Source organism: Tripterygium wilfordii, chromosome 6 (genome assembly GCF_013401445.1).
Source record: "Tripterygium wilfordii isolate XIE 37 chromosome 6, ASM1340144v1, whole genome shotgun sequence".
Lineage (NCBI taxonomy): Eukaryota > Viridiplantae > Streptophyta > Magnoliopsida > Celastrales > Celastraceae > Tripterygium > Tripterygium wilfordii.
The window spans coordinates 7,440,819-7,453,052 of record NC_052237.1 but is presented as its reverse complement, the minus strand read 5'-3'; the positions used below and the strand labels follow the sequence as shown (position 1 = coordinate 7,453,052).

At 38.5% G+C, this 12,234-nt stretch overlaps 1 protein-coding gene and 1 pseudogene across 1 annotated transcript; one reads left to right on the top strand and one right to left on the bottom strand.

Moving 5' to 3' along the window:
- The first annotated feature begins 3,747 nt into the window (after positions 1-3,747).
- Positions 3,748-6,130, top strand: LOC120000658 (annotated as a pseudogene).
- Positions 6,131-9,421: 3,291 nt separating this feature from the next.
- On the bottom strand, positions 9,422-10,112 carry LOC120000657 (glutathione S-transferase T2-like). The gene is made up of 2 exons (XM_038848786.1): positions 10,053-10,112; positions 9,422-9,961 (listed from the first exon to the last, which is right to left on the bottom strand). The coding sequence occupies exons 1-2, from the start codon at positions 10,110-10,112 to the stop codon at positions 9,422-9,424; spliced, it is 600 nt and encodes a 199-aa protein (XP_038704714.1).
- Between the last annotated feature and the right edge of the window lie 2,122 nt (positions 10,113-12,234).

The window sequence follows — 12,234 nt, the reverse complement described above, 5'->3', positions numbered from 1 at the left end:
AATGAGAAGTGGTAGGGCCAGCTGGGGTGTAACGCCCTGACCCGGAATACGTTACTTTTGGTACCATCTAAATCAAACCATAATAAATTCAATCATCACACCATAGGAAATTTCGACAGCACCTCCCCATAATACGGAGGATGCCAACCTGGAGTAAACACGCAGCAAAATCATTAATATAATCACAACCTAGGCAGGGCCTCCGACCATCTAACAATTCATATCACAGTTTAATTCTCAATTCTAAGCAGGGTCTCAGGCCACCTAACAAATCATACAATCAACCAAATTCTCACATCTAAGCAGGGCCTCAGGCCACCTAACAGTCACACATAATTTCTCCACACAACAACATATATAATCAGCATCCAACGCAAATAGCAATCCAGCAAACAAATAAATCGTCAGGACACAAAGTCCACAAACCCGGTTCGGGAGTCCCGATCACACGGAGTACCCTCCCTACCGTCCATCCCCCAGTCAAGAATAGGGATATCACACAACGTCTCAACTAAGAAATATAGATACGACCAAAATAGTAATAACATAAATCAAGTTTAGAACTATCTAGTCCTATCACTCTCCAGGGGTCCATCCATGTCACGCTCCCTCCTCCTGATCCGCGACCCTGGTACCGGAACTAGACTCACCTGCGAGGAGGGAATAGGAGAAAGAAAAGGGTGAGCGAAAGGCCCAGTAAGGAATAATAAAGAGTAAGTGAATAACATAAGGCTGAAATATTAAAGAAAGACACAAATGCAACAATATGATAGCTAACATCATGTACACCAAACACAAGTAGATAACCACACCATACGAGATCCTAACTTGGCCCACCGGTATCCCTACACATATCGGGACCCTGAACAGCCCAACGACATCATCGCATGGTGTTTCGAGCACATATGGAATCCTGATCCGGCCCACCGGCATTCCTGTAGTCATGGGAATCCTGAACGGCCCAACGGCATTCCACATTTCACATCAATCACAACTAGGAGATATACGGGTCCATACCCGACATCTTCCATGCAATTACAATGCATGTCCAACATGGTTATGCAATAGGGTATACATACAACCTAAATATATATATATATATATATATATATATATATATATATATATATATATATATACACTACTACTACATGATGCATGCTCAAAAGTAAATCATGCTCAATGGAAGATTGAACAAGTAGGGTATGCAATATAATTCAAATCATACAATAAGGATATCACAAAGTGGGGTTGTTCTCCCTTAGGTGCAATTAAGGCGAGAACCAATTTTAATGAACATTGGGAAAGAGAAACATTCGTAATAGGATAACATATTCAAGAGAATAACAAAGGTGGAATTTCCCTACCTCGCACTCCAAAAATTAGCTATGTAAATCAATACTCAACCTTGACTTTTCCCGGCCTCAACCAACCTATTATTCGGTAAACCCATCCTCCAATCAATATACAAACAACTTCAATTTCACATATCTAACACAAATTAATCCAATAAGTCAAGAACCCATTACCTTCTCTTGCCCAAAACTTTCCAAGCTCTTGAACTTCTCCTACTCAAGCTTGTTACTCCAATCAACAATAGAATCTAGCAATACAACCATAAACAAGTCTAAATCAACCTATTAAATCACTAATTTCATCTAATTTAAATATTTTCTCCCAAATCTACAAAACCCATAAAACCCTAGAATCCCAAATCACCCAATCTCTAAATACTAGCTTTTAGGTTTAAGAAACTTACCAAGATTGTAGAAACAAGTAGAAGGAAGGGATTCAAGCTTCCTTTATGCCTCAAATGATGTAAGAACTCATGAGTTGGGGTTTGGGTTCAAACCTTGAAAGATTATAACAAAGAGAGGAATTTAAGAATATGTAAGCTAGAGAGAGAAGTCATGAATCCAACTTGAAAGAGGACAATCTTACCTTGATTGATGATCTTAGGTTAATGGGAGGAAGGAAATTTGAGAGAAAATGGGGTTTAGGGCTTGTTTAGATAGGGTATTTTGAAAGAAATTGTGAAATGGGTGTTTTAAAACAATTCTCGGGGTGCAGATTTAGGGAGGTGTCCGGACACCTATGCCTAAAAATCACTCTGTTTCAGTTTCTTCTATAACTGTCCGAACGGCTTTTAAAAACAGTCCGGACGGTTACCTCTGTAGTCAAAAATTTCAGTTTTAAAATCACTCGTACACCCCCCAAATCACTCGGTATTAATTTCTAATGATTTTATATATATATATACATACTCAACACATGTTGGTCCTACCTAATTTCTAAAACAAAGGAAGTTCGGGGTATTACATGGGGTGTTATTAGATTGAGGTTTTTTTTGGGTTTTTGGGGTGTCCTTAGCTAACTCTAGGGTGCAAATAGCCCTCATCTTTTTTTTTGTTTGTGAGAGTTAGAGTTGTCCCTAGAGATTTGGTTAGTTCTTGAGTTCAAGAGCTCATAGCTTTTTTTTATAATATTCATCATATTACTGAAATTATTCGTTGTTTTTCGCCCGAGGAGTAGGCAAGTTATGCCAAACCTCGTTAAACCTTGTGCCTTCTTTCTCTCTTTTGTTTTCGCAAGTTTTCTATATTCGATTTTGTTTCATTAAATCCCAACAATTGGTATCAGAGCTTTGGTTCAATGGCTCTTACAAAATTCGAGATAGAAAAGTTTGATAGAGAGACCAGTTTTAGTTTGTGGCATGTCAAGATATGCGCACTCTTGCGACAACATGGTTTGATGAAGATTTTGGATGCAGAAAAGGCAGCCAAGCTACCCAAAGAAAAGGCAGTAGAGATGGAGGAGAAGACGCATAGTACGATTCAGTTATCTCTTACGGATACAGTTCTTAGAGCATCTGTAGCAGTTTCTCTTAACAGATTCTCTAAAATACAGATAAAAAGCACTTGTTCCCTAGTTTACAGATTCCCTATCCAACCAACCCTGCATCAGATTACCTATCATATTCTCTATTACATTATAATAACATTTTTTCTCTTTCCTTTATTTATTCCATTAACTTTTATAAATAAGACACCAAGTAATTGTTATTATTAATAATTAAGCATATATTGATGTCTCGATAATAAAAAAAAATTGAAATAATTTATTGAAAAATTAAAAATAAAAAAAAATTTCTCCACAATATGCACATTGCTATAGTCTTCACCTACCAATCCCCACAATAATCACATTGCTATACTATTCACCTACCGATACCCACAATATCCACATTGCAATAGTCTTCACCTACCAATTCTCGCAATATTCACATGTCTCCGCCCACCACGTATATTTGTCCTCTTTATAACCTATGACGATACATACAATCACAGACGGGATAAACATCTACCCATTTAACATTATACTTTTTTTGGTCATTAGGTGGATGCATCATGTACAAACAGGCCAATCTCGATAATCTAATGGTTCATATTAACACCAGTACATTGACACACGCAAGTGCACTTGTACTGCAGCTTCTAGTCTTGTACTAACATTGCTCTAGGAAGGGTAGGGACAAAAGAAGCCCAATAACTCTCGTTTTTTGTGAGGTCATCAGGTCATGGCTTATAAAACTACAACAATTGCGAGAGTACAGATAAAAAAGGGGACTCGCCTGAACAGGGCCCCAAAAAACTCTAGAATAGAATAAAGTAATGATAATATTTATCTTGTCAAGACCAAACACTTCTCTCATTTATTTGTGGTTTTTTACCATCTTCGTTTCCATCAATGAGACCTTTTATCAAGAAAGTCGTTTTTGCATCATCTTCGAGCTCTTCGCCTAATGATGATGTTGAAGATATACTCCTCTTTGAAGCTGAGAGATTGAGCTTGGAAATGAATAGGGGATCAACATCACGTGATCGGTGTTTGTACATCGACCGAGGATCCATGCAAGGCTGATATGGATTTAATTACAAGCGCACAAATCGCACAAGTAGTAAAGAGATGAGTAAATTATTGTTTCCACTAGGGATGTGTTGGCAATAGAAATCAATGTCTAACAAGCAACAATTATGCAAATTGAGAAAAAGGGATTCGAGATTGGTTTTTATTTTTAACTAAACTAATTAAAAAGAACAAAGACAAATCAAACACAAGTATATAATCAAAGATGGAAAGCACTAGGGTACTTAACGTCACCTCACCTATCCAATTCAATTCCCTTGGTCCCTTGATCCCTAATTCATCTCTCACTAATGACAATCGATTTCCCAACCTATTCAATGTTCTATTCCTAGATACATCAAACGTGTTTTCAATATAAATCCCTGTTATTCCTAACAATCGGATTAATATATCAAAAACCCATTAAGAACTATGGAAATCATTTAGCGATTGCATAAGTCACAAACCTATATTCCTATGGTTCATGCACCTTATGTCATCTATTGCTTGAGGCAAACCCTAGATATCTCCTTCCGGTCTCAATCTAGGCAACAAATCAATTTAATGATGGCCAAACATTCAAAAGCATTAATCACACCCATAGACAATCAATCAAGAGAGAGAAATCAAGAAATAAGGAAACCAAGTTTATTGAATCTTCAAGGTTTGGTTACATCAAGACCATAGTAAGAAATCTAGCCACTCATGGAAGCAAAATACATCATTAAACAAAGGAAATCAACCATAGAAACTAGGATAGAAAAGCTGAGAGAAAATCCCCTTATAGACCCTCTTCTTCTCCAAGCTCCAATGGTGGCTCCAAGCTCTCCAATGGTGGTAGAATGAAACCCCCTCCAAGAACTCCTCCAAAACCCTATTTTATGCCCTTTTATACTTTCCCAAACTCTTATGTCGTTTCCAAAACAAGTTGGGGTCGTTTTGGCTTAAAAACACGTGAATTCGGAACTTTTTTCACGAAACTGGGCGTGCTGTGAATAGTACCTCCTATCGATCGGGAATATTTCCCATCGATCGAAAATACAATCTGCCTCCATGAGTTTTTGGGTATTTTGGTAGGTCCGATCGATCGGGAATGGCTCCGATCGATCGAAAATCAGTTCTGGACTCCAAATCTTCATTTTGCACTCTTTTCCTCCCTTTCTTGTCTTGACACCTACAATATGCAAATATAGTTTTCTTAGGCAATATCATTGTTAATCTACTCAAAATGGGATGAACTCATGTGTAAAGGATGCACAAATGTATGTATATATTTGGCACATCAAAGGCCATGATAGACTTTTTAATGATTAGTTTGCTGAAAATCCAGTTTATCCTCATGATCGATTTCGAAGAAAATTTCGTACGAGCCGAGATCTATTTTTGCGTATCTAGGCAGCAGTGGAAGCTCACGACCCTTATTTCCAACAAAAAAGAAACGTTGTTGGAAAGCTAGGTTTATCTCCACTACAGAAGATAACGACATCGTTAAGGATGCTTGCTTATGGTGTAACCACAGATTTTATGGACGAGTATGTTAGGATTGGAGAATCCACAGCTATAGCGAGCTTGAAGAAATTTACTAGAGCAATAATCAATATTTTTGGTTCCGAATATGTGAGGTCCCCAAATAGCAATGATATTGCTAGATTATTGGCACTCGGGGAAAATCGAGGTTTTCTTGGAATGTTGGAGGGTATTGACTGTATGCATTGGAAATGGAATAATTGTCCAAGTGCATGGAAAGGTATGTATACCGACCATATCCACAAACCTACACTCATCTTGGAAGCTGTAGCTTCCTACGACCTTTGGATATGGCATGCTTCTTTGGTATGCCAGGTGCTCTCAACGACATCAATGTGTTAGATTGATCCAACATTTTCTCATAACTTACAGAAGCTCGTGCACCCACAGTCCAATTTTATGTTAATGGCAATCAATACTCAATGGGGTATTATTTAGCTGATGGAATTTATCCTTCTTGGGCAACTTTTGTGAACACGATACCAACACCATAAAATAACAAGACAAAACATTTTGTGAGGTGCCAAGAGTCGGCTAGGAAGGATGTGGAGCATGCATTTGGTGTACTTCAGGCACGTTTTGCAATTGTGCGTGGACCTGCACGTTATCTCGAACCTGATACACTCATGATATCATGATAGCATGTGTAGTATTACATAACATGATTGTTGAAGATGAGCGACATTTGCACCCTTAACTAGATAATAACACTTATGAAGAAATTGAGGAAGCCCCCCTCCACCGACAGTGACACATGATCGTACTCCAGAATTTCAAGACTTTATCCATCGTCATATTGACGTAAGAGATAGGGACGTGCACTCGCAACTCCAGTCAGACCTTTTTGAGCATTTATGGAATATTCATAGTTTTACTTAATATTTTAAGTCTGTTAACTAGGAACCTATTGACTAGTTATTGTGTTGTGTCATTGTGTGTCACGCCCCGACCCACGGAGCATGAAGAAAATGACAAATACACAAGAACCAACACACCAAACACAACCACGTGCATCTCACGTGTTACATCCCAAATCAACATAAACTTTTCCCAAAAATTTCGACAGCATCTTCCCATAAATTGGGGAAACCAGCCTATAAACAGATCACATATAAGAAAAACACTTATAATATCATCAAAATCAACCAACCCGTAGGTCCACCATCAAACACATACCCCATCATCATCATCCAACACACAGTAGTCACGACCACCACTCCCGGCCAACAAAAACAACACCATACATCAATCCAGCCATAACCATAGTACTTCAATGTATTTAAACAACTAAAACATACCAACATCACACCATACATATATATAAATCCACACATATGTATCAAATAAACACAAAAGTCCAGGCCACCTCCGTCACACGTCCTCCTGCTGATCCGCGACCTGTGCAGTAGATCCTGTCTCACCTGTGGGGAGGGAAAGTAGATAGGGTGAGCAGAAGGCTCAGTAGGGATAAATACTAGAAGACAAGTAAAGAATAATAAGGTTGGAGAAGAAACAACATTTAATCAATGCAACAAAATGTAATGCAAACTAATGCACCCGATCAACCCAACCGAACCTCCATATCCACCTCCAATGACACCCAAGCCGGCGGATCAGATTCCCGCCCTGTGGCGATAAGCCGACGAGAATCCACCCGCACTACCTCTCTCTCTAGCATCCAACCAAAACCAGTCATCCAACATCGTAAATCACAAACCACTAAAGAGAAAGTTCGCACACATGTGGTCGCAACCACTCACTGCTGGCCCCATAGTGATATCTCAGCCTGCCATGCCTAGCCTAGCGTCAAATAACTAGCCAGCGTGCAGTAAATAATACCGCTACGGGAATCCTATGGGCTAGGACCATCACAAGGCTCCTATCCATCATCCACGCACGTGCCCAAATAATATCCAACACCTAACATGAGCCCGGGACCACCCTCGGAACTCACCATGCATCTAATGTAAATTCTTATAATTCATGTCATTCGTGCAACACATATATATAAAAATATTCATTCGTCGTGATGCATGAAGATTTACATAATGCTCGATTTATGACCAAGCATTCCAAGGTTGTATATTCATCAAACTAAATCACATATAATATGCTATTGACAAGTAGGTAAAGAAACAATGGTAAGCCCTCAAGGCTTGTTTCCTCTCGAAAAAGATTGAGACGAAACCAAAACTTACCATTTAAGCAATTCGGTGGCTTGAAAATATTTCGAAATAAAAGGGTAAGAAATGCCTACCTCGAAGTAAACACGCAATCCTCACCAAGGAAGCAAAGTACACGTCACGCCAATTCACTAACCTATTCATTAAAATAATCTTCATTAAGTTTCCATATTTACTAATCCATTCAAGTCTTACATTCCATACTACACAATATCCCCATTTTCACTAAATTCATTCTCTACCTTAATTCTCGAAGGTTAAACAATTAGAATCATACCACAATATTATTTTTCATCCTAACCTAACTTTAATTAAAACAATTTAAGCCAAGAACCCTTACCTTGAAGCTTGGTAATTCCACCAAATCAAGTTAACAAAGGCTTCTCTTGAATTTGTTCAAAAACCTCACTTGGACCTAGAATTATAAGAAGATTAGAACCAAATTTGAAGTTATTGAACAAGGAAACTCTCATTGAGCCAAAAAACCCCAAAACCCATTTAACTCTCAAACCTTAAAACCAAAATTTTACCTCAATCCTTCTCTTTGCTTTAACTAAATGAAGTGTGGGTGTGGGTTTCAAGGTTGGAGCACCTTTGTTGGCCGGAAAAGTCACCGGAATGCCGTCGAAAGTGGCTGACCGGAGGTGGTGGAGTGAAAAAGGGTGGCTTCCCTTTTCCCTTTTTGGTTTTAACACACATAGACCTTCACCCACTTTAATCTCTCTCTTTTTTTTTCATTGTTTATTCTTTTTAATTCATTACTTTTAATTCTTTTACTTTTAAACCCTCCCAATAATTCTTTTTACCCTCAATTTATTCTTTTTATAACTAAATCCAATTTATTCATTTTATTTTTATTATTCTATATTTTATCTATTTTTATTTTGGGACAGGGTATTACATTGTGTTTGATTCCTTATCTTGTATTGTAATAGTTATTGTGTTGTGCTTGTATTTTGATATTGCCGTGGCACACATCCAAGTTATTGGAACTCATGACTCTTTCATATTGGTATTGCCATGGCAAACATCCAAGTTAATAGAAACAAATCAAAAATCCAAAGTTAATGTATATATATACAACAAAGTTTACCAAAATATATACCAAAATATTGTCACAGTTTGACAATATCCACAATGGACAAAAGTAGTCAATATACATATGTTCCAACAAAAACTTTCAATACTTCCCAAGACTTTTGATACTCTACACCAAGCTACAGAGTTTTCTTTTTACTGAGTATTTCAGCCTTTAATATTTTGATGTACTAAACTTGATCTTCACTCAAGTTACTGATAGGGCACAGCTACGTCACTCACCAACCAAGGCCCAACCGACACCCCAATGGGCCGGCTGTAACCAAGGCCCAGTCAGGCCCTGGCCCGTGGCCCTACCTTACTAAAAACCTTGGCTAATAAGGAGAGGCACTGCCACCCTTATCTACTGCACTTCACAAGCACATCTAACCGATGTGGGATAGTCGTAACATTCCCCCGCTCTTACAAGGCCAACGTCCACGTTGGCCCACTCTGTGGCACCAGGCCGTGCCCGGATCACAGGTCGCCCCTTCCATAGACGCAGGCCCACCCAGGCCCTCCTGGGACGAAAGGGCTACAGACAGGCCCACAAACGCCCAGACGGGAGGCTTCGATACCATTGATAGGGCATAGCTACGTCACTCACCAACCAAGGCCCAACCGACACCACAATGGGCCGGCTGTAACCAAGGCCCAGTCAGGCCCGGGCCCGTGGCCCTACCTTACTGAAAACCTTGGCTGATAAGGAGAGGCACTGCCACCATTATCTACTGCACTTCACAACCACATCTAACCGATGTGGGATAGTCGTAACAGTTACTCACATCCATCATCATTATGTTAAGCTCTTCTTGCCTTTCTTGGATCTTCATCCTCTTGTGCTCCCTTTCTTCCTTAATCTCTTTTAGCTTAATCCTTTTGTTCTCAATTTCATCTTGCTTCTCTATCTCAATCTTAGCCATACTCATTTTCTCTTCATGCATCTTCAACTTCCCAGACTTCAATTCAGAAATTATGGTGAAAGCCACCATCTTTGTCCTTGTTTTTGCTTTTCGCATTCTCTCTTCCTCGGCCATCTTACCAATAGGTCGCTCCAAATCAAAGGTGGGACTATAGGGCGACGTTTCATCACCTAAGTTAATTGACTCTGGTATAGATGGAGAACATGACACATTAGAACGTCGCTTAGTGTTTCCCCCCTCAATGTGTGAAAGCCATTTAGGTTGGTGTCGTAGTATGTTCCAGCAATGCTCGAAATGAAAAGTTGTCTTTTGAATGTCACGATACATGACTTTCACCCTCTCAATCTGAGTGAGAACATTAAAAGTTTTTTTTATCACATATCGCATGACATATAATGAATCAAAATAATACTGAATTATAACATTAAAACTTAACCTTATCTTGTTCATTGAGACCAGAAGGAAGAGAGTCCTCAATCTGAGCTAGGAATCCCATTAACTTATTCACACTACTTTGAATACTTGACCATCGATTGATTATGGACTGATCACTATAATCTGAAAAGCTTTGTTTATGGCATTGTGATTGTTGATGAAACCCTTCTCTAGAATGTCGCTCCTTTTTTATCGATCGAGTGAATTGCATCCAATGATGTGTTTAGCCATGCTGAGACTAAAGCAACATCTTTCTGCGTGGAAAAGTTCCCAAGACGTGGAGTTTTTTTTTTTGCTTCCCATTTAACTTCTCGACCTGGATAGGTATTTGTTCTTCAATGGTGCCTTCAATTTGTGAATCTCCCAACGACATCTCATCAAGAATTGTATCAAAAAAACAATTATCACTAGAGTATGAATTCATTCCTGAAAAACAAGTTCAAACCATTTCACTTCCGACATTAACATGTAGACCAAAGTATGAGTTATCCTTTCAACATGTTTCATTGACCAAGACTGCACGCCAAATTCCAAAACATGGTTATAGACTTTTATTTGTCAAGATAAAGTGGCAAAGATTAATATACTTTACAGCAAACTCGAACTCTTACAGTAAAGTATTTCTTTATACAAATAAATAAATATAAGAGCACAAACTATCATATGAGAATGCCTTGAGAGATACATAAAAGTAAAAAAGAGAAAAGAGACGGGCCTGAAAGATCACTACAAAGAAATACTCTATAGCATTATTTTTAACAGCAATTATCCAACCAAAAAGGGTTGTGTCCTTTGCTGAAAGCAAAACCACACACCCTTTCAAATCCAACAATTCAATTATTCAAAGAGGATGTTGTTTTTGTGAAAACAGAAAGCAACCAGAAAACAAGTAAAACAAAGAAGAATAGAAGAAAATCATCAGTATGATGACCACCCATCACCAAATCATATGAATCCATTTAATTCACATAACAGAAACAAATATGAACCCGTTTCATTCACCTAATATACCAATCTGATAATCAATAGAATGAAATTAAACTAACTAACCATTACCTAAAACCTAACAAAATTGGGTAATTAATCAATGATAGAACTAAGCAAAATCTTGCAATTTATAAGAAGAATCGAGCCAAGGAGAAATCGAACCAGATAACAAATATATAGATCGATGAGTCTAAAGACCAGAACATATTCAAAGTGCAGCAGAGAGACGAAAAAAAGTAGAGTTACCAAAATGGAACTCTTTTTAACAAGCTCGACATGGAGAGCAAGAATACATACTCGACAAAAGGTCGACAACGAACGGCGAAGGTCGATCATGTCGGAGAAGTTCAAAGAGAACATCGATGAGAGAGGCGTGGTTTCTATCGTACGCGAGAGAAATAATGATACATAATGCTATAGTGGAAATAAAGACCCGTAAGCTGCTTCTTTGCTCACTGCGATTGCGATGTATTATATTATTACTCTAAAGCTCAGGGCAAAGAATTCCCCGGCTCTTTTGAATGTGAATATTGAGTGAAATCCCTTAGTCTAAAAGTCTTCCTTGGCTAGTGTGAATCCTCCTCTAAAGAGGAGTGAGGTGTCCCACGGGCGTAATAACAGTTTTTTTCTAGGCGACTTCCTGAAACTGAAAGGAACCTAGATGTGGGTAACCACTGTAGCAATTCTTTATAATAGGGGAAATTTAGGGAATCTGATGCAATAGTAGTTTTTGACAAATTCTCTATAATTGTTCCCTATTTTACAGACAGACCCATGTTTAGGTAATCTGATGTGGATGCTCTTGGGGAGGTAGCAGACGAGGAAACAGACAAAGGGCTGTGGAACAAGCTAGAAAACTTGTATATGATGAAGTCTCTCACGAATCGGTTGTATCTCAAGCAACAGTTGTATACTTTCAAGATGGACTCAGGTATGTCAATTCAACAACACCTTGATAATTTTAATCGAATTATCATGGATCAGAAGAACGTTGAAGTCAAGGTTGACGAGGAGGACCAAACTCTTATTCTTTTGTGTTCACTACTAGCTTCGTATGAATCGTTTATTAATTCTATGATATATGGACAGGATTCAATCTCTTTGGTCGATGTCAAGGCATCTTTGAACTCGAAAGAGTTAAGAACCAAGTTGAATGGTGAGGATAGTGATGATCAGGCAGTTGTTTTGTTGGCTAA